Here is a 22,339-nt window from a genome sequence, read left to right on the forward strand (position 1 = left end):
GGAGGGCTCAGGGCTGGGTCGGGGACGCAGACGGTTACTGGGCTGAATCCAAAGCTTGCCCGGAACTCCAGGTTCCTCCTGAGTCTTCCTGTGAGGGGAGGCGCGGGCTAGGGGGTCCCCGCGTTTCCCGAGTGCAAGGCCGCGTCCCGCTCCCGCCCACGCCGACCCCACAGGGCTCTGTCACGGCTCCACTCACCGGCTCCCGCCACCTGGGTTCCACTCCGGGACCTCGGCCGCCCGCGCCTCCCGACTCGCCAGCCCACCGGCCTCTCTTTCCAGCACCCGCAGCCTCCCTCCGGAGTGCAGGGGCCCCGGGCGGCACCGCGGCCGGGAGCGGGGTCGGAGGCCAAGCTGGGGCGCGGGCCAGAGCGGCCGGGCGGCAAGGCGCGGGAGAGGGAGGGCGCCCCCTCTCCTCTCGGGGCCGTGTCAGTGCTTTGCACTTGGGGCCGGCGTGCGGCTGGGGGTCCTTCCCCAGGGCCCTGGGACCCGGGCGCCCCCGCCTCAGGCCCTTTCGGCGGGTCGGGTCGGCCCGCCGAGCTTTCGCGTCCCGGCGCAGGCAGCCGCGGGCGCGGGCGGCGAGGTGGGGGCCGGGGCAGGGGGAGGGGTCTCGGGGCCCGCTGGCCCGTCATTGGTTAATATTTTATTCTGTTGACATGTTTTCTTACTGCTGAGGCTTCCGACACCTTCTCCCCGGCCCCCCCTCCCGGCCAGAGCTTGGCCTGAGCTGTCAAAACCCCGCCCCCGGAGACCCACAATTGGTCCAAAAAGCGTAAAATCAGCAATCAAGGGGGGCCTGGCTCGTTAGCGCAGGGGATCCGAGCAGGGCAGGACATGTGAGATAGTCACAGTTTTCCAGAGATCACGACAAGATCTAACCAGTCGCGCGTGGTCCCCGGCGCCGGAGCGGGCCAGCCCAGCCCAGCCCAGCCCAGCGCAGAGCCCCCGCCGCCCCCGCGCCCAGAGCCGCGCGCCCCTCGCCGTGCGCCGGACAGGGAGCCGGGAGGAGCCGCCGCCGCGCTCGCCACCCGGGTCGCCCTTCCTCCGCGCGCGCCGCCACCCGGGCCGGGGGTCCGAGCCGCGCGCCCCCGGCCCCGGTCCCCGGGCGCCTGGGCCGGATGTCCCGATGAGAGAGCCGGCGCTGGCGGCCAGCGCCATGGCTTACCACCCCTTCCACGCGCCACGGCCGGCCGACTTCCCCATGTCTGCCTTCCTGGCGGCGGCGCAGCCCTCCTTCTTCCCGGCGCTCGCACTGCCGCCCGGCGCGCTGGCCAAGCCGCTGCCCGACCCGGGCCTGGCGGGGGCGGCGGCCGCGGCGGCGGCGGCGGCGGCGGGCGCGGCCGAGGCGGGGCTGCACGTCTCGGCGCTCGGCCCGCACCCGCCCGCCGCGCATCTGCGCTCGCTTAAGAGCCTGGAGCCCGAGGACGAGGTGGAGGACGACCCCAAGGTGACGCTGGAGGCCAAGGAGCTGTGGGACCAGTTCCACAAGCTGGGCACCGAGATGGTCATCACCAAGTCCGGGAGGTAGGGCGGTCGGCTGGCCGGCGGGCGCGCGGGAGATGGGGAAGCTGGGCTGGGGGACCCAACAGCACCGACCAGCGCCGAGCCCGCCGCTCGCGGCTCCCGGCTCCGGCCCTCGCGCCACGCTTAGATCCCACAGACAACCAAGTTGGTTTTCTCATTTGGCATCGAGTGATTTTTTTTAAAACTAAAACATCAAAATCTCCCGAATGAAGTAAAACGGAAACATGCTCTTAAAGAATAGTCTCAACCGTTGAATGTCCCAAAGCCGAGGAGGCCCCGTGGCTCGGCCCTGGAGGGTCTCGGAGGTTTCCACTGCAACTCCAAAGCCCCGCGGCCTCGCTCCTGCCTCTCGGTCTGACTCGGAGCCCCGGGAAGGATGCAGCGTCCCCGGACTCTCCTCCGAGCCTGGCGCCCAGAATGGGACTCGCACTCTGCTAGGCCCAGGCTGGCCTGCTGCTTCCCGCTGGCCGCTCTGTTCCGGCAGCGAGCCCCGAGCCGGCCCAGCCGCAGCCGGACTGGGCCGGGATCCTTGTCCTGGCCGAGGAGCGAGGAGCTCCGGACGCACATGCCGTTCCAAGCCTTAAAGCCAGAAGAAAACCACAGTCCCCAAACCCTCCATCCTTCGACTCAGCCACTGAGAATCCAGGCCTCAGGCTCACCCTCTTCCCCCGAACTTCATGGTCAGGGTCTTGTTCGGCGCTGTAACCCAGTTCCCCAAACAAATATCCTCCGAATTTTATTTCTGGGAGTCGGTCTTAAGTGGGCATGTCCCCTAAACGATTTTTGGGGAGATTCAAGGGAAGCGGGTGTATTTCTAGAGAGCCTGGATTTCTTTCCTGGACACCGGCTTTCATCTCAGATTAGGGAGAAAGAGGGTCACCAGATCTGAGCATGGAGCCAATGAGAAGCCTTATAATAAGAGAGGGTCTGACAGGCAGAAACGGTATCTCCCAGGAGTAACAACCACGAGTGGGGTCTCCCGGGCAGAAATAAGGGGGCAAAGCAGCAACAACAGGGAAACACAGATGGGGAAGCTCCAGGCAGTGGTGTGTGTCGGGGCAGACCGCGCTCCGATAGAGAGCCAGGTTCCAGGGCGGGGCAGACTGCCCTCCGATACAGAGCCGGGTTCCATGGCGTCTCCGCCTTTCCCTTCCTCGCAGGCGGATGTTTCCTCCCTTCAAGGTGCGAGTCAGCGGCCTGGACAAGAAGGCCAAATACATCCTGCTGATGGACATTGTGGCCGCTGATGATTGCCGGTATAAATTCCATAACTCGCGCTGGATGGTGGCGGGCAAGGCCGACCCCGAGATGCCCAAACGCATGTACATCCACCCAGACAGCCCGGCCACGGGAGAGCAGTGGATGGCTAAGCCTGTGGCCTTCCACAAGCTAAAGCTGACCAACAACATTTCCGACAAGCATGGCTTCGTGAGTGCGGGGCCGGCGTGGGGATGGGAGTGGGAGACACAGCACCTGGCACTGCTGGGGTTGGGGGGGGGCCGGAGAGCAAGGCGGCGGGCATCGCGGGCCAAACCCCCAGAGTGACCCTGGCCAGGTCACTGCCCTGTGGCATATGCCGGCTGGGCCTGGACCCAGAGGGCTCTGCTCTGCAAGCTTGGGGAACGGCGGGGTCGGGGGCTGGTAAGCTCCAGGCTGTTCACAATCTCGGCTTTGAAGGCCTTCGAAGGCCCTTCCTAGAGTCCAGTGGGAGGCAGGTGCGGCCAGGACTCCATCGTGCAGCCACTGGTCTTTAGATGCTGAGCTTGGAAGACCTGCCCACTATGTCAGCTTGTCCTCACCCTTGTGTCCCCATCCGTGTCCCCATCCCTTTTCCCAAACTAGGAGATATAAAAATTAAACTAGCCCCCTCCACACCCTCTCTGAGGCTCCTTTCCCTCCTCCCACAGGCAGATGCCCCACCAGGAGGAGGGAGTTTGGGGGTTCTCTCCCTTTCTGCCTGAGCCAGGGCCCTAAAGAATCTGAGGGGGGAGTTCATGGGGCAAAAGGGACTGCCCATTTGGAGGTAGGGCAGTCGGTGAGCCCCCCTCAGGTCCCAATCATTTCTCCATGGGGTTACTAGGGGCTTAAGCAATGAGCCCAAGCAGAGAGATTAAGAGTGCAGTTGCAGGGGTTTTTATTTTGTCTTATTTCTGTTTTCAACTGGGGTTATTTTTTTTTTAATGGAGAGAGAAACTTTGATTAAAAAAAATTGAGAAAGAAAAATAGAAGAAAAAGAAATATAGGTGAGAAAAAGAGTAGAGAAGACAGGAGAAAATAGCAGAGGGTGGGGGGTGGAGAAGGCAGAAACTGTGAGAGAGATGGAAAGAGGTCAGGTCCCCAGAGAGTAGAAATGCTCGGGCCAAAGGCTGGGGGCTGCCGGCTGACCCACGCCCTCCCCGCAGACCATCCTGAACTCCATGCACAAGTACCAACCGCGCTTCCACATCGTGCGAGCCAACGACATCCTGAAGCTGCCCTACAGCACCTTCCGCACCTACGTGTTCCCCGAGACCGACTTCATCGCGGTCACTGCCTACCAGAACGACAAGGTGCGCGGGGCGGGCGGCGGGCCCAGCCTCTGCACGGACGCCCTCCCACAAGTGCAGGCTCCAACCCCGCACTCACACCCTCCCGCAGCCCCCCGCACGCACTCCGCGCCCTCACAGCCCATCTCGAGCACCAAGTCTCGCATCTGTAAGCTAAGCGCAGCACCCACCGAAATCCCCCAGGCTCCCCCCCGAAGTCTGCGACACGTACACACACGCTCCCCGGGGAGCGCGAACAGCTGGGCGCTCTTTGGGGTGGGGATGTTTACTTAGCAATTAGCAGAGACTCCGGGCCCCGCGCTGACATTTTTACATTTTATTCGTTTATTTCTTGGCTCGGGGATGGGAATTTAAATGAAGACAGGGCGCCCGAGGCAATCTGCCCAGGCTCTCCCGACGCTAGGAACCCACCCTAGGAACCCGGGCCCGGTTTTTACTTTCCTGGGGGAGCCAGAGGGCGGGACAGGTGACACAGCCCCCCAAAGCATCCCCTTCTGGGTCTGTCCAGGCCCGGGACCATTTGGGAGGTGCTTAGAGACTTTTCCTTAAAGCGAAAGGGTTTTTTTTCTGCTTGCTGCCTTTCTACACTCTCCCTAGGGGGTCAGAGCACCACCCCCACTGGGCCTGTGCCCCTGTGTAACACTCTCCGGCGAAGGAGAGTGTCCGAGTGTCCTGACGGTCGTTCTTTCGGTCTTTGTGAACCGATATGTCCGGGCGGGAATGCGTGCACCATTTGGGTGCCTTGGATACGTGTGGAGGCGTGTGAATTCGTTTGGTTCAGTGAGCACTTGTTTGTTTTGTCTGTGTGTACTGGCGTGTGCGCGGGCCCGTGAGTGTGGTTTGTCTTTGCGTGTGTCTGCGGACCTGCGTGTGCTCTGCTGTCTCTGTGCGCGCCTGCTCAGGTGCCGGGTTTGTTTACCCCGAGTGACCGCATGGGCCTGTGTGCACGCTTGGGCAGATTTCGATTCTGTGCGCACAGCTTTGGGCCTGTGTGTACAAGTTGAGGGATTATGCCTCGAATAAAGTTTTTGGAGGAGGAGAGACCCTGTCGCTTTCCGCGAGGCCCGCCCGCCGGCCTCACCTCGCCTTCCGGCTCGGAGCGTCCCATCCCAGGCGGCGGGTACCAAGTGGACACATCCGGGGCTCTCCTCTGGGCCGGCAGCCGCTGACCTCGGGGTGCCCCAGGCCAGGCTGGAAGAGTCTCATCTTGACCTGGCGCCGCCCCCTCGCTCCCCGCAGATCACTCAGCTGAAGATTGACAACAACCCGTTTGCCAAGGGTTTCCGGGACACCGGGAACGGCCGGCGAGAGAAAAGGTGAGGGGCGCGCGGGACCGCCCTGTGGCGGGTGCCTGGGGGAGCAGGACGTGGGGGGGGGTGCGCTCCCCTCTAACCCGCTCCCTCCGTTCATCCTCAGGAAGCAGCTGACGCTGCCGTCTCTGCGCTTGTACGAGGAGCACTGCAAGCCGGAGCGCGACGGCGCCGAGTCGGATGCCTCGTCTTGCGACCCTCCCCCCGCGCGGGAGCCGCCACTCTCCCCCGGGGCAGCGCCTAGTCCCCTGCGCGTGCACCGGACCCGAGGTGAGGGTCGGGCATTCGGACCAAGGGTAGGGGGAAGGGAGAGGGGAGAGTCTGCTCAGGGCGCCGAGCTGGCTTTTTGCTCAGCGTCCGGCAATTCTTAAGGCCTGGGGGAAGCTACAGCAGTGTGTCTGGGACCAGCCTTCCAACCCGGGACCCCCGTGTGAGGGCGGTCCCTGGTAGCCAGAAGACTCGGCTGGACTCCGAGCTAGGTCCCTGGCTCTGTGACTCTGTGGCAGTAGTTTCTTTACAGGGCTCAGTTTCTCCCACTGTAAAAAAGCGGTCTTCGATTAGGCGACCTGCAGCTGACCCTAGCCCGACGAGGATCTAGAAGCTCCTCCGACTTGGGATCCCCGAGAGCAGGCCTTCCCAAGTCTCTCTGACGCGGCGCAGACAGCGGGAGAGGCCTCGCGTCTGTCCCTTCCTGGGCCCCTGTAACTCCGCGCGTCCCCTCTCCCCGCAGCCGAGGAGAAGTCGTGTGCCGCGGACAGCGACCCAGAGCCCGAGAGGCTGAGCGAGGAGCGCGCGGGGCCGGCGCTAGGCCGCAGCCCGGCCCTGGACGGCGGCAGCTCCCCTCGCTTGACCGAACCTGAGCGCGCCCGGGAGCGGCGCAGCCCCGAGAGGGGCAAGGAGCCGGCCGAGAGCAGCGGGGACGGCCCCTTTGGCCTGCGGAGCCTAGAGAAAGAGCGCGCCGAAGGCCGGCGGAAGGACGAGGGGCGCAAGGAGGCGGGCGAGGGCAAGGATCCCGGCCTGGCGCCACTGGTGGTGCAGACAGACAGTGCATCCCCCCTGGGCGCCGGACACCTGCCGGGCCTGGCTTTCTCGGGCCACCTGCATGGGCAGCAGTTCTTCGGGCCGCTGGGGGCCGGCCAGCCGCTCTTTCTGCACCCGGGACAGTTCGCCATGGGCCCCGGAGCGTTCTCCGCCATGGGCATGGGTCACCTGCTGGCCTCGGTGGCGGGCGGCGGCGGCAATGGCGGAGGCGGCGGGCCCGGGACCGCCACCGGGCTGGACGCAGCTGGGCTGGGCCCCGCGGCCAGCGCGGCAACCACCGCCGCGCCTTTCCCGTTCCATCTCTCCCAGCACATGCTGGCATCTCAGGTAAGGCCTGTGATCTGGTGGGAGCACAACGGAGGGAGGAGGAGTGAGGTGGGCGGCTGAGGCGGGCATAGGGTTTGAGGGTGGCATAGGCGCTCAGAGCTTCTAGCGGGGAAAGACTCATCCCAGGGAGACTTGATGGACACTCTACACTACACCTAGGTTCAGGGAGACTAAGACTGTTAAGTCCAAGGTCTGGCCAGAGCGCTGCTTCTGACTGCTGTATGACCTTGGGCAAGTCCGTGACCCTTTTGGGGCCTGTTTCCTTCCCTATAACCCCAGCATAGAGTGAGGCACCCATTAGACTCTTCTGCTCTGACAGATTGGGGCTGCTCCTGGCTTTTGTGAAGTCCACTTTCTTGGCCTTAGGATATTTTTCTTGGGAACACCTTAAAGGCCAAGGTGGCTGGACAAAGGGAGTAGGAAAATTTGCAATATTTTCTGGACAATTGACCACCAAAATGACCCACCTCCCAGATGCATCTGGTCCCTTTTAGGCCCTCCAGGAAGTCATCAGACCTGACAAAGGACAGGACTGTTCCTTCCCCCACCTTAGGTCTCCCAACTCCCCCAGCCAAACATCTCAGGGAAGAGGGGCTCAGTTCCCCAGGCTCAGGCTGAAATTCTGAGCTCTCAGGGGAGAGTTTATGAGACTATGGCCAGCAGCAAAATAAGGAGATCTGACGGGGAGAGTGGCATCTTTGGTTGCTTGGGTGGAATATTCCCTGTGGAAAGATTTGGAATCTCTTCATTCATTTTCTTCCCTCTGAGGTTTCTGGCAAATTGAACCCTTGAGATCTTATCTTAAGGGAAGGAAAATAGGAGTTCAGGTCTCAGAAGCCTCCTTTGGTTTAGAAACAAATATTTTTAAAGTGTGGGAGGGGGTTCTGAAACAAGTTTTAAACAGAGCTCAGTGTCGGGGGTGAGTGGAGTGAGTGTTCGAGGCACTAACATCACATGTCTGGGGCTCTGAGCTGGAAGGAAGCCTCTGGAAGATGGAGTTCAGGGCCTGGAGGCTTAATCTGCACCCTTGATTCTGTGTGTATGTGAATGCCTTCTCCTCAGACAAATTCTGGTAATAAGCAGGGGCATCAGAGAGGTCATGGGGAAGTCAGGGCTTCTAGACACAGCCTGGTCAGCAGGTGCAAGGCCAGAGCGAGAGTACCTAGTGCTCAGGAGGCATCACTTGGTATACTGCTAGTGGTAAAGTTCCCAAGCCAGAGTAGCCCGCCCCTGGCCATCAGGTAGAGCCAAATCCTGGGATATCTGAAGCCTCCCTCCTTCCTCCCGATCTGAGATGCCAGGTCTGAATGCCCAGTAGGGCTTGACCTTCTCAGGAAGGATATTTTCTCATTCCTGACTAAGCTACTTCTTTCCTTCTCCCTGCCTGAGCCAGGCCTGAGGCATGGAAGCCCAGCACAGTCAGTTCCCTGCCCTCCTCCCCATACCCACATACTCTGGGGAGTGAGCCATTATCTCAAAGGTCAGATGATCCAAAAGTCGGGCTTCATGGACTCAGGCGGTGTTTATCCAGGGTTTCCTGGCTACTGTGCTCTCCACAGGCAAAGACTTTGCATTCCTTCCTCAGCTGCCACTGAAGTGCTGCCAGGAGTTCTTTGTAGAATAGTCAGGCCAGTTTATAACTGATTGGCATCTGTGCCCTTCTCCTGGTCCAGGCAGGAGACCGCTGAGCAGGTGGGCAGGTAGAGGGAGAATTTACAAAGCTTCTCCCTCGGCCTGTGCTTCCTCAGTCCTTCTGGGCACCTGTAGAAAGAAGGCCTGGGGAAGACACTGTTCTAAGTGAGCAGAACCTCCCAAGACAGCCAACACTGCCTGCTTGCCACCTGGCCCTATGCCTGCCTGTTTCCTCCCTCTAGTCCTTTGCCCATGCTAGTTCAGCCACCTGGAATGTCCTTTCTTTACTCCTACTGTAATACCTGGCACAGAGCTTGATGGCGCCAGGCCTGTGTATCATAACCTGAAGTGAGCTTCCCTTTTACTGGGTTTGCCCATAGACATACTGGCTTATGCCTATCTCTGCTGCTTGGGGTTATAGTTATGTGAGCTCTGGTCTTATATTCCTAAAACGGTACAGCAAGGATTCCCAGTTATAGCACCACCCCCAGCACCCAGCCCATCCTCAGGAACACCTCAGATGGATGCCTAACCCTGGTCTTGTTCTGTTTCTTCCAGGGAATCCCAATGCCCACTTTCGGAGGCCTCTTCCCCTACCCCTACACCTACATGGCAGCTGCTGCGGCAGCAGCCTCTGCTTTGCCAGCTACCAGTGCTGCGGCTGCAGCCGCTGCCGCTGCTGGCTCCCTATCCCGGAGCCCCTTTCTGGGCAGTGCCCGGCCCCGCCTGCGCTTCAGCCCCTACCAGATCCCGGTCGCCATCCCGCCTAGCACTAGCCTCCTCAGCACTGGGCTGGCGGCCGAGGGCTCCAAGGCTGCAGGCGGCAACAGCCGGGAGCCCAGCCCGCTGCCCGAGCTGGCTCTCCGCAAAGTGGGGGTCCCGCCCCGCGGTGCCCTATCGCCCAGCGGCTCAGCCAAAGAGGCGGCCAGTGAACTGCAGAGCATCCAGAGACTGGTGAGTGGGCTGGAGAGCCAGCGAGCCCTCTCTCCCAGCAGGGAGTCGCCCAAATGAGGGGGCTGCCCAGCTGCTCTGCTGCCACGCAGGCCTCCTGTGCTGCCTGCCTCTGCTGCTTGGGACGTGTACAGCACAGAATGGGTATTTATTTAAACAAAGGAGCAAAAACGGGCTGCAGCAGCCGGAATAGAGCCCAGATCAGCCAGCAGGGGCCTGGGACACTTCCCTGGGCCTCACAAGGAATCCGGCTGCTGGGAACACAGTCGCTTTGGAGCCACTGGACTCGGTCCAGATCTGCTCCAGTGTCAAGGTGTCCTCTCTGGGTCCTGCAGCGCTGTGGGGAGGTCTCACCCCTGGCCCAGCGGTCTCTTCGGGAGCCAGAAGGTGCAGTGGTCAGGGCTGGGAGTTTCGGAGGGAGCCCCAGAGCTCCTAGCCTCGGGCCTGGACCGCTTGAGAATCTGGGGTGAGGGATGCTGGAGTCCGTGAAGACTGGTCAGTGTAGACTTGAGCAGGGAGGGACCTGTTCTTTTAGTCCTCCCACCTCTTCCCCCAAGAGACAGGCGCCCCTCCCACCCCTGGGTCAGTGGAGGGAGTGGCACTTTTGCCTTGAGTCCCCAGGGAAAAAAAGATATTTATGAAATAAATGGTAATTTGTGTAAATAAGCTTTAAGGTTCCCAGAATACGCAAATTGGTATTAATTTATTCAAAGGTGTACATTGCTGTGTACATAATATTTAGAGATTAACTCATAGCATTTAATTTTTTTTTTCATTTTACATGAGCATCTATATTGTACAGGGCTTGGGGGGTTCCTTGGCTGCGGGAGAAGGCCCCGCCCCCCAGAGGAGCTACCACCCTGCCCGCCCCTCGGCCCCTCCGCCCGGGCTTTGCTCGCCCGGCCCGCGGGCTCCACCTCAGGTTTTCACTTTTCGCTTCGGAGCGAGACGAAACGACAAAAACGCGAGAAAACAATAAAACGCTGCAATGCGAAGTGACCCGCGCTGTGCGCTCTGTGGGCTGCGCGGGGCTGGGGCGCAGCAAGCGCGCAAGGAGGACAGGAGGCGGGGACAAAAGGTTGGGCGCCCCCTGCTCGGCGGCAGCCGCACCTCGGGGGTCGCAGCACGGCTCGGGCCGCGGGCGGAGCTGCGAGGCCGGGCGCCGCCGGCGCGGACGGCGGACTGGGCCAGGAGGCGCCGAGCCACCTCGAGTCCCCCGCGCTCCCAACGCGGGCCGCGTCCCAGGCCTGGGGCCGGGCTCCCTCTACTGGCCACTCGGCTCAGGCGGCCGCTCCAGCCACTTCGCGCCTGGACTCCAGGCTCCCTTTCTGGAGCACCATAGTGGAAACGAACCCCCTTTAGCGCCTCTGGGTAGGTGGGGCTGGTAAGATGGGTGCTCCCTGCTCCCTCTCTCCCTTCCGAGGAGCGGTTTGGCCGTCGTCCCCCAAATACCAGGGATCCTAGAATCCTTTTCCATCTCTCTGCCTCCTGGACCTCAAAAAGAAACCTTCTCTCCGTGTCAGGGCTGTTGACTTAGAGTGGCAAAGTCTAGCCTGAAAGTTCTCCGGTGTAACGCATCTAAATCTCTCTTGTGGTTGTGGGGAGTGTGGGTCAATAGGCTATTTCCTTTCCCGCCTCAGTTTCCCCCGTATAATAATGGGCTCGGTTGGAGGGTCTCTCTGGGAGTCCCACTGTGTCAGTCTCCATTAGGCCTGTCTTTCCCCGCGGCCCAGTCCTGTAAGGACAGCTGCTTCCTGCCCCCTTCCTGTGAGTTCTGAGGGGGCATCTCTCTCCTCTTCACCCAGCCAACAGGTGTCTCCAGACCCAAATCCTAGAAGTGGGAAGGGGTGGGAGATGGAGGTCACTCCTTCAATCCTCCTGGGTCTGTGGTCACTGAGCTGCCCACCACCTTCCCAGTTCTCTCCTCTTTATGCCTTGGGGATCCGTGACGCTCCGGGCCATGCATACTGCCCACCTTGGGCACTTTAGGGGGCGGGAGGTGCTGGCCTCCAGTTCACCAGGGATACCAGGAACGGTGAGATGGAGAAAGGGCAAAGGTGGAGGTGGAATTGACAGTATCCGGGCCTCCAAGCGCCCGGAACACATTCTTGGGCCAACTCGTTTGCAAGGAAAGAGAACCATGTCCGCCTGTTCCAGGGAGGGAGCTGGCCCCAGGCCACGCTGAATTCGGCGAGGTGCTCAGCCAGTGAACGAGTGGGAGGGCGCAGAAGACTCTGTCCCAGCCCGGGGAGGTTAGGCTTCGGCTTCCCTGCCTCTGATCTTGGGGCGGGCAGGACAGTGAAGGGGCAGTCCAGGAACCAGGTGGGGCAGCGAGGCCCCTTTCTCAGTTCAAATAGAACACCTCGTGGACAGTATGCTTATTCGAGGTCGCTTTGGGCTAAAAACCCTTCTAAAATTTGAAGAGCAGGGGCGCTTCTCTGGTTTCTCACTGTCAGCACGTCTAGGAAGGAGAGGGGAAGAGGCTGCGGGTTTACGGCAGCCTGCGGAGCGGGCTGCTGACACCAGGGGGCAGCACCGACCTGGGGAGGGGCCGCGGGCAGAGGGGCAACCCGAGGAGGGCAGCTGCAAAGGCCAGGCAGGGTGTTCTTGCTGAAGCACGCCGGGTGGGGTGGAGTGATGCTCCAGGGCCTCGAGATGCCCCGGGCCCTGAGCACATCTCGGAGAGTCGTCCCCCTTTCCCCCGCCTCCTGTCGCACACGTCCCCTCCCGGAGTCGCCCTCGCAGCGCTCCTCTAGGTCCCAGCTGCGAGCCTGAGTTCGGCTGCAGGAACCGCGCGGCCAGCGGCAGGGCCTTGTCCCAGACAAAGGCCAGGCCGTTCCTTGGCCCAATTAAGCCACTGTCCTCCCAGCACTCATTGTTCCCGGGGCCGCCAATTAGCCCAGGCGCCCCGCGTCCCGCCGCTCCGGTGCTCCAAGGCCTCCTTAACCCTTCAGGGCCTGGAATCTGGGGCCCTAGATGCGAGAATCGCCAACGCGCGGACGTGTGTGCAGGGCATGTTTGGGGGTGATGGGGATTGAGGGGTCGCTGAGGCTCGTTGGTGATCTGGCGTGTCGCCGCGGGATCCTGTGCATTGGGACTGTGGGGTCGGACAGGGAATCGTGCATGTCGGTGTGGGATTGTGAGTGTGACTCACAGGGGAGCTTGGAGACGGGGGGGTGGTTTGGGGGGGGCTCCGTGAGACCCCTAGCGGCTAGACAGCATGGATTGCGAGACCTAGGGACCTCATTTCCTCCCCTCAAGTCATTCCTCCCCTTCCTCCCCTCAAAATGCTGCCGGAGAGGAAATCTTGAGCGTTAGTGGCTCTAACTTCCCGTAGGGCGGAGAACTGGGCCCGCCCCCCACCCTGGGTTACTGCAAACGCCCTCGCAAGGCACCCCTGGGCGCTGGAGGGGTGCGTTCAGCTTGATGCTCCCCAGGACGCCTACAGGTGAACGCCCTAGCTCGAGGTCCCCACCCCACCGTCCCCCCATTTCCCGGGTATAGGACGGTTCAAGGGGCACAGTCTCGATGAGACTGAGGTTTAAACAGAGCCTGCCTTTCTCCCTCGCTTTGGGAAGTGCCAAAAATCCAATCCCACTCTGTCTCCTCTTTCGCCATTCTCGACCCCAAAGTTCGGAGCACCAGCCCGGCAGGCAGGGTCAGGCGAGGGGCCGAGCGCTCCGTGCCCTAGGGGTGGGCAGCAGATGGGAGACCCGTGCGCACCCGGGGAAAGGGGCAAAGGGAAAGGAGCCTCAGCTCCGGGTCTTCTCTGGGCACTCCCCGGGGAGAGCCCTGGGGAGTGCAGCCTGGTCACCCCTCACTGAATGCGTTGATGCCTCTGTCCGAACGCGCCTGGGACTCTGATTTGCCCTTGGAACTGCTTTTGGGCTCTCTGGGGGCGCAGATCCGCTCGCCCCACCCCGCACCTACTTCCGAAGCACCGGGTTCCCAGAGCCTATGGCCGCCCGGATCCCGGACCCTCCTCCGGGTACCTTCCGCAGCTCCGGGCCGGGAGCGAACTTGGAGCTTGCCCTGTCCGCGGGCCGCGGCAACTCCCCAAGTGCCCACGAGATGGCGCTCCAGGCCAGGGGCCGGGCTGCAGTCAGACGGTTGGCCCCGGGCTAGAGCCAGAGGTAGACCGACCCGCAGCGAGATGGGCACGGAGACAAGAGCCGCAGACGGACGAAGATCCAGACCCAGAGACGGGCACAGGCAGCCGAGGGACAGAGCTGCTCCGCGGAGCCCGAATAGGGCTCTGGACGGGGCTGTAGGAACATGGGCGGGAGCGCCCGAGGCTCGGAGTGGCGGCTCCTTCCCTTCTCCTTGGGGCCGCTCTCCCGAGCCAGCTCCCCGACCTACGAGACCCCGGCTGCAAACACCGCGCGGCGGCCTTCTGTGTGCCCGAGTGGGCTAGGGCCCTCGCGATCCCTCTTGGGACAGGAGGCCGCCTAACTCCGGCCTCCCGGGCCTCTCAGAAGCGGGGCTATGGGCTGGGGTCCGCCGAGCTCCCCAAGAACGGCTTTGGCCCGCGGGGCCGACGCGACGGTGCAGGGATGGGGGGATAGGAGGTTGAGGCGGCTCCGTGGCCGATGGGCGGGATCCAGTGCTCCTCCCGACGGTGGGTCAGCTTGAGCTCCTTCCTCCAGTTCGCACCTCCCCCACCTCGGTCTTCAAGGTCGAGGTAGGGCTTGCAGGATGGACCCTCCCTGGGGCAGCCCTGCGGAGCTGCTCACCTGGGGTCCTGCCTCCGTAGGCCCCGGGTGCCAGAACCCCCGGGAGGCTTTGGGTCTGCGTTGTCCCAGTGGGAGGTGGTGGGGAATGGGGAGGGCACAGGGGTCAGCCTGAGAATCTCTCCTTTGGGTTAAAAGCCACCAAGGTTCTGGGTCAGGTTTAAATGGGGAAGGGGGAGGTGTGAGGCCCGGTGGCCAGATCACCAGTTTGATTTGGGGGCGAGATTTGGAAGCCTGATTCCAGCGGACCCTTAAGGATCCCACATGGGCTCTGGCACTCCCAGAGATTGTCTCTCTTATTATTAACTAAGGGCACACAGCCCGAAAGCAGCCCAGTGAACACCAGTTTAGCACAGTCACCAGCTTGTTGTGTGACACTAGCCAGGTGTCTTCCCTGCACTAGGCTTCCAGCTCTTTCCCTTTCAGTGTGTAACGCAGGATATGATCAAATCTTTGGTAATGTAGTAGTTATCTACACCTCCATCTACTGCTGAAGCATGGGAGATAGGTACAAGGTCAAGCTTTGGCTCTAGCTGTATGACCTTGAGACATGTGACTCTTTTCTTTGGGTCCCAGAATCCTCCTCCTGAAAATAAGCGGTTTGGACTAAAATCAAGTTGATCTGTGAGTGACCAGTCGACCTTGGTCCAGTTCCCAGTGACCCACAGCCTCAACTTCTCCAAATAAGTGGCAGGGACTACCATTTAATGTTTGAGGAACCTAAGCCTGGGGGACAGGCGCAGTCATCCACAGGCCTGGGCTATTGTTGCTGAGATTCTCGGGGTGAGGGCAGGGCTGGTGGCCAGGATGAAGTTACTGTAGGAAATCACCTCAGGGAACCAGCCAGCTCCAGCTGCCTCCAAACCTTGTGGGGTGTGGTTATCCCCTCACCCCCACTGCTCTCCACCGTGGAGCAAACTGCAGGAGAGGTACAGACTGGTGGGGGGTGACTTTGGCACCTAGCACCACAATTTATTGTTGTTGACTGATTGTGACTTCTTTCCAAAGACAGAAGAGGATACTGATGGAGGACTTTCAGGTGTTTAAGGGTGCCCCCAGACCTGAGGTACCCAATGGGCTAATTCTTTGCCTGTGTGGAAGGCTTTGTAGCATTCAAAGCACTTTCACATATGGGGTCTCACTGAACACTCACTGGCAGGGTGTTGATTATGAATCCCCATTTCATGATGATGACATTGAGGTTCAGAGAAACAAGTGAAGTGCCCCAGGCCATCCGATAAATAAAGGAAGAGCTCTTTCACAATCCCATGGGCCTGGGCCTGGGAAATGTTAGCTGATGGAGTGATAATGGGTGAGAGTCAGCCTCCAGGCTGGGAAAGGACAAAGGGGCTGGGCGAGTGTCCTCTGTGGCCCGCCAGGGGGCATGTCCAAAGGAGAAGCAGCCTGACTCAGAGCCCAAGTCCAGGAGGAGGGAAGAAAGAGGGCCTCCTCGCTTCCTGTCAGCCCAGCAAGGTCCACCAGGGACCCCTGGTGGGTGGAGGGGCTTCTCCTGTGTAAAACAACAGCAAGGGTGTTGACAGGCCACCTGAGATGTCATGTGGCAAGTGCTTAGCTCTGGGGGCTCATGTTTGCTCGCCTTGTTGATTTCCATCCCAAAGAGAACACCATATCCTTTGGCCCCATGGCGCCTTCTCCTCGGCCTGACAGGAGGAGCTGTGGAACACCCACTGCGTGCTTAGCATACATTGTCTTATTTAATTCTCATTAGTGGGCAGTGCTTATGATTATCTCCATTTTACAGAGGAGAAAATCAAGACTTAGACCTGCCCAAGGTTATGCAGCGGTAAGAAGCAGGTCCCAGGTCACACCAAGGTCTGGCCAACCCCAAGCCTGGGCTCTTTCCTGGAGTCCTGAGACTTCCTGCTCTACAGCCCTGGGCCTCCGAGTCCCACTGGCGTTTGGCCCAGCCCCCTGTGGCAGGCTCTTGTGGGACTAGTTCTTATTTAGCTCTAGACTGGCTGGTTGGTTCCTTCACCTTGCCCCAACTTTGGGTCTTATTCCCTTCTCAAAGGGACTGTCCACCTTTCCAGCTTTGGGCCTCCCACAAATGTCCCAGTGTGCCCACAGCCGTTCTAGTTTTAGTATTGATATCTCACGTTCTGAGAAACCCCTAGTTCTGAGCAAGTCACCCAAAGGTTACCCTACTACTCACACACAGATACCCACACACAGAATCCCCCCATAGACACACATGCACACACGCACATGGAGACCCATACACAGCATGCTAACACCCACCCACACACGGACACACAGATATATACATATATGGACCCTCCCACCACACAGAGGCACACTCGCTTAACAACCACATACAAACACACGGACACACATACAAACACACACAGACAGGCAGACACAGAGATGTGCACATACAGAGAAGCACACTTAGACACACAAATGCACACCTATAGACACACACGTGTACCTACCACACAGACACACACATGCAAACACACAGAGACATACCCGCAAGAAGATCCTTGGTGGGGGTGGTATTCCAGGAAGAAACCAGCTCCCCAGCCTCTCCGAGGCGCTGAGGCCCCCCCTGCCCCCCCCCCCCCCCCCCCGTTTGCTGGGGCCAAGCCCTTTCCCACCCCACCCCTTTGCATTGCCACATCTCCTCTGGGAGCAGATGTGTTTGTTTAAGATCTCGGTTTCCTAGGAGATCATTGGCTCCCTCAAAGCGGGGCTGGTGTCTGTTTTGCTCATTGCTGGGTCCCCAGACCTAAAACTGCTTAACGTATGGCAGGGCTGCAAAAAGCATTTGCTGAATGAGTGAGCGAATGAATGAATGAATGAATGAAAGAAATATTCCCTTCAGAAGCAGGGCCTACACCTGGTCCCTCCAGGATATGCTTACCCAGGCCCTGGATCAGAAGCTCCAAGTCCACTTGGAATCAGCCGCAGAGAGCCCCTGACCTCAGTACCGGCCAATGATGGGGCCTCCTCTCCCTCCTGAGAAACCGAGGCTCAGGAGGGTGCATATCTGCCTGAGGACTTGCCTCTACAGGAGAAGGGTCCGGGCTGCTGTGGTCTGAATGTTTGTGTTCCACCCTCTCCCCAAATTCATATGTTGAAACCTAACTCCCAAGATGATGGTGTTAGATAGTGGGACCTTTAGAAGGTGATTAGGTCATTAGGATGGATCCCTCGGTGAATGGGATTAGTACTGTTATAAAAGAGACCTCTTCCCCCTTCTACCACATGAGGATACAAGGAGACAGCTGTGACCTGGAAGAGTATCCTCACCCGACCATGCTGGCACCCTGACTAGGACTTCCGGCCTCCAGAACTGTGAGAAATAAATGTCTGTTGTTTATAAGCTACCCAGTCTGTGGTATTTTGTTATAGCAGCCTGAATGGACTAAGACACAAGCCATCCACACAAGGCCCTCCAGTCCTCAAACCCTGTTTCTCTAGGATTCTCTGTTCCCTAGGGGCTCTGGTGTCCTCTGGCCTCTGGGCCTTTGCTGCTGCCTGGAGCCCCTGCCTGGAGCAACAACCTTGCCTCCTACCCCTCCTCCCGACTCGAGGGCAAGCCTCTCCACCTGGGACCCTTGGGTGCCTCCCAGCATGTCTGCTGGCCTGTCTTTCCTGCCAGCGAGGACTTTCCTGAAATGCAGATGAGATGAGGTCGCTGCCCTGTTTAAAGCCCTCCGAAGTCTCTTGGGGTCAAGTCCAGACTCCTTAACCTGCCATTGGCGACTGTGTGAGTCCTGCCTACTCCCTCCCACCCCCAGGCTCCACTCCCGCTGTCCCCTGCCCAGGTTACTCTTGTTGACCTTGCCTCGGGGCCTTCTCACACTCACGTGCTCTTCTGTTGCCTGGAATCTCTTCCTGTCTTCCTTCAAAACTCAGGCCCATTGGCCCCTTCTCCGGAAGCTTCCCTTCTGCCTACTCCCTTCTGAGTGAGGCGCCCACGCAGATGGTTTCATAGTTAGCATTCGATGAATGTGTGACAGGGGCAAATTATCTTACCCCTCCCCCATCACTTCTTCAAAATGGAGATAACAGTACCTAGTTTATGGAGTTGTTTGAGGATTAAGCGAGATGCCATTTATAACAGTGCCTGGCACAGAGAGTGGCACAGTGGATGGATGCTGTTTTCCTGCCCCTCCTGAAGAGGCCTTGCCCCACAGGAGGAGCCTGAGGATGGGGGCCTGGGGACCGTCTGGGGACAGGGCAAATTCTCCTCTGCCCTGGAAAGCAGCCAGGGTTGAGCCCACCAGAGCTGGGTTATCCCTCCTGCCCTTGAGGCCAGCGCAGGCCAATGAAACCCTGCTGTCTGGGGTGACAGGCTGCCAAGCCCCTGAGCCTGGGGAATCTAGCCTAGATTTGGGGGCTTAGCCTAGGGGGTGGCCTGAGAGGCCTGTGTGTTGGGATTTTGCAGCTGAGGACAGAAAAGGAGACTAGGTTGCTGCAGAGAAATCCTGAGGGCAAGGAACCCCAGTGTGCATGCCCACTCATGGGGCCTCCTCTCTCTTCTGAAGAACGCAGGCCCAGAGAGGCGCGTTTCTTGCTGGAGGGAGTATTGGTGGTGACCTGGGGGCATCAGTGTCCCTATGAGCTGCCCGGGCAGTGTGGCAGTAGCTCCATCTTACCACTAGGTGGGGATCTGGAGTCGTCCAGCCCTGGATCTGGGGCTTCTGCTTGGACCTGGAGCCCCTGCCCCTCCTGCCTCAGGTGTGTTTCAGGTCGTGGGTTCCCAGCCGGCCTGGCTGTCACCTCTGGGGGATCCAGGCCTACTCTCTGTGCCTCCATTCTAATTTCTGGCTAGGTCTTGCTGCCAGGCAGTGACAATGAGGGAAGTGAATACAAGCATGGACTTTGTGCAGCCAGAGACCTGAGTTCAAATCCCAGCTGTGCTTCTATTTCTGGCTTTGACCCCTTGAGCCTCAAGTGTCCTCTAAAATAGACTCATTTCTACTTATTTTGCAAAGGGCAAGAGTAAATGTGGCCACCCTGATCTCCACACAGAGTGGCGGGAATGGGCAGCATTCTGACAGCTCTTGCTCAAGTAGGACAAGCTGACCCAGGAGGAGGAGCTGAAGCTGGGGCAGTGCCATTTGTCCCATCCAACACTCTCCCAGAGCTCCTTGCTCTCAGGGTTCTGTGGGGTCCCGAGGAACTATGGCCCAGTCCCCTCTCTCAGGTTGCCCACAGACAAACATGGGATAGAGCATGATGTGTCCACAGGGAGGTGGGAATAAAGGGCTTTGGGCTGTTCATCCTCTAAGACAGGGTAAACTCCGCCTTCCTTCTGTCAGGAATGCCCTTTTGCCCCTCCTGTGCTGAGTTCAAATCCCAGCTGTGCCTCCGGGAAGTAAATGCTTCATTATTTTCCTAGGCTCCGGTCAAAAGTCCTTTACCTCATCATACCTTGTCTGGCTCCTCCCCGCTCCAATCCTAGGCTCCCACAGTCCTGGTATGTCCCTCTCTGCTGGATCCAGTTCACTGGGTCAGAGATTCGGGGCTGGGTTCGGGCTTCTGGCACAGAGGAGATGCTTAATGCACATACGAGAACGTTGCCAGAAGATGAGGAAGGCTTCCTAGAGAGGTGGCCCAAAAAGATGAGAGGAGCGTTCCAAAGGCCCGGGGGCAGGATACTGGGGTTATGTGGAGAAATAGGGCACCATCCCCAGCTCAGAAAAAGATGTGAGCTCTGCTCAGGGCAAGCAGCTCTGAGAGGAAGGCCCTGAAGGCAGGTCCAGGAGGGTGGAGGTGGCTGGGAGACCAGGTGAGGAGAGGAACTGGCTCCTTAGAGGGTAGACTTGGAGCTCCAAATCCCAAACCTGCAGCTTACCTGGCCACATGGTGGGGCCAGGGCCCGGGACTAGTCCAGCTTCTCCCTGGGGGTCATGGCACCATCCCTATGCCCTCCCCACACCCCACGTCCCATCTCCCCCTCAGCCACCACCTCGGGGGTAATCAGTGGAGCCAAACCCTGTGATGGGGCTGGGAACCCAGGTGGCTCCCTGTGTGCCCTGCTGGGGGCAGTTTTCAAATCTTTCCCTGGCTCGGTTTTCCCAGGGGGCAGAGTAGGAAGAGCTTGGACTGTAGGGTCAGACGGACCTGACTTCCAACTGGGTCTGCTACCTCTCAGCTGGGTCACCTTGGGTGAGTAGCTCCACCTCTCTGAGCAGAGCTGGTTTCCTCACCTATGAAATGGTAATGAGAACACTCCCTCGCCCCGCAGGTTGTTGGGAGGTTTAAGGAGCCAATGTGTTTTACCACAGACGGTTGTGCCCTTTCTCCTCCCTTGAGGGCCTGGGAGTAGACTACATTTGATGCATCTGTGCCCTTGACAGTGCCCCCCACAATGTCTCCCCCAGTGGTCACCAGTTTCCCCTCCACTGTGCCCCTGCATAGCACCATCTGCATGAGAGCAGCTAAGCTGCACGCTAACTTGCTTTTCTCACATGGAGATGGGGCATGGCTCCTGGCCAGCCTGAGTCTCAGGTTGGTTTGTGGCATTGTCTTCAGGACTCCTCCCGTGGCCCTGCACACTGACCTGCTAACTGCCCAGGGCTCCCCTGGCACCTGTCTTTCTGGACAGTGCCCTGTTTTCCAAACCTTCCCCACTTTCCCACCTCACTGGTGGAAACTTACCCTTCCCGGAGCTCCCTCCCTCAGGACCATGCTGGGTGAGGGCCTTACTGTGCTCCCTCCCCCAGGTGCCATGCTTGCAGCTTCCATCAGCACCTGGGGATCAGACTCTGACCTGGGTCCCAGGGCATCATTTCAGAAGCTGAGAAGTCCCCTCCCCATCACACAAAGGGACTGACCCCTCTACCTCCATCAGACCTGGGCCAAGGCCAAGGGTTAATTTCCGTCTTCCCCCATTGACAGGCAGGAAAAGCGAGGTTCAGAGAGCCCCGCGCAGGTTCCACAAGTGGGAAAAAGTGAAGGACGGGCCCAGGAAAGCAGAACATGGAGCTTGGGATTGTTCCTTCGAAGTCACCTGTCTTTCTTGGTTCAGGTGCCTCTCCTCCCCAGAGCTCATCTATCTCTCCCCTGAAGGAGGAGGGATTTGAGTGAGGATCTTCACCTGTTCAGACACCAGAACTAGCCACGCTCGGAGGGAGCTGCTTTCCCCAACTCTCCCACTTTGGCAGCCTGAGGTCTCTTCCCTCTTCCCCACGGTGAAAAGGCAGAGGCTATGAAGGGGTTAATTCTTCTCGCTTTCCCATCCCTTCAATGAATACTGCACTGAGCAATTCTATGCTGTTTTGTGCTGGGCACCCTGACCCCCTCTCTCAGAGGCACTGGTCCCCCTTGTTTGCTTCTTCCCTTTTAAATATTGAGATATAATTCACATGCCATAAAATTCATCCTTCTAAAGTGTACAAGTCAGTGGTTTTTAGCATATTCACAAGGTTGTGCAACCATCACCACTAATTCCAGAAAATTTTCATCACCCTAGAAAGAAACCCTGACCTCTTAACAGTCATTGCCCCTGCCTCCAGCCCTTGGCGCCCACTCATCTATTTTCTGTCTCTATGGATTTGCCTATTCTGGACATTTCCTATAAATGGAATCATACAACATGTGTTTGTTTTGTGACTTGCTTCTTTTACTTAGCATAATATATATATATTTTTTGTGAGGAAGATCAGCCCTGAGCTAACATCCATACTAATCCTCCTCTTTTTGCTGAGGAAGACTGGCTCTAAGCTAACATCTATTGCCAATCCTCCCCCTTTTTCTCCCCAAAGCCCCAGTAGATAGTTGTACGTCATAGTTGCACATCCTTCTAGTTGCTGTATGTGGGACGCAGCCTCAGCATGGCCAGAGAAGCGGTGCGTCGGTGCGCACCCGGGATCCGAACCCGGGCCGCCAGTAGCGGAGTGCCCACTTAACTGCTAAGCCACGGGGCCGGCCCTAGCATAATATTTTTAAGGCTCATCCATGTTGTAGCAGGTATCAGTACTTTTATTCCTTTGTATTGCTGAATAATATTCCACTGTGTGGATATTCCACATTTTGTTCATTCATTCAACTGTTGACGGACATTTGAGTTGTTTCCATTTCTTGACTATTATGAATAATGCTGCTATGGACATTCATGTACAAGTCTTTGTGTGGACATATGTTCTCATTTCTCTTGGGTCTATGCCTAGGAGTGGAATTTCTGGGTCAAATGATAACTGTTTCACTTTCTGAGGACCTGCCAAACTGTTTTCCGAAGTGGCTGTACCAGTTTACATTCCCACCAGCAATTCCTTGCAATTTCCAGAACATGCCAGGCATGCTCCCC

General features: G+C 58.9%; 1 protein-coding gene across 1 annotated transcript; it reads left to right on the forward strand.

Annotated features, from left to right (window-relative positions):
- The first annotated feature begins 1,065 nt into the window (after positions 1-1,065).
- TBX2 (T-box transcription factor 2) lies at positions 1,066-10,324 on the forward strand. Its single transcript, XM_004434811.2, has 7 exons — positions 1,066-1,521; positions 2,682-2,949; positions 3,924-4,070; positions 5,307-5,383; positions 5,484-5,647; positions 6,108-6,745; positions 8,936-10,324. Exons 1-7 carry the CDS (start codon positions 1,124-1,126, stop codon positions 9,386-9,388), a joined length of 2,145 nt encoding a protein of 714 aa, XP_004434868.2. The 5' UTR covers positions 1,066-1,123; the 3' UTR covers positions 9,389-10,324.
- The last annotated feature ends 12,015 nt before the right edge of the window (positions 10,325-22,339 follow it).

This window comes from Ceratotherium simum, chromosome 16 (assembly GCF_057802395.1).
Source record: "Ceratotherium simum simum isolate JZ-2026a chromosome 16, ASM5780239v1, whole genome shotgun sequence".
In the NCBI taxonomy this organism is placed as follows: domain Eukaryota; kingdom Metazoa; phylum Chordata; class Mammalia; order Perissodactyla; family Rhinocerotidae; genus Ceratotherium; species Ceratotherium simum.

Bases quoted from the DNA above. Each gene is read 5' to 3' on its own strand.
- TBX2 (XM_004434811.2), top strand. From the start codon at position 1,124: ATGAGAGAGCCGGCGCTGGCGGCCAGCGCCATGGCTTACCACCCCTTC. The intron at 5,648-6,107 runs GTGAGGGTCGGG...CTCTCCCCGCAG, and splicing joins GCGCGTGCACCGGACCCGAG to CCGAGGAGAAGTCGTGTGCC. The intron at 6,746-8,935 runs GTAAGGCCTGTG...TGTTTCTTCCAG, and splicing joins AGCACATGCTGGCATCTCAG to GGAATCCCAATGCCCACTTT.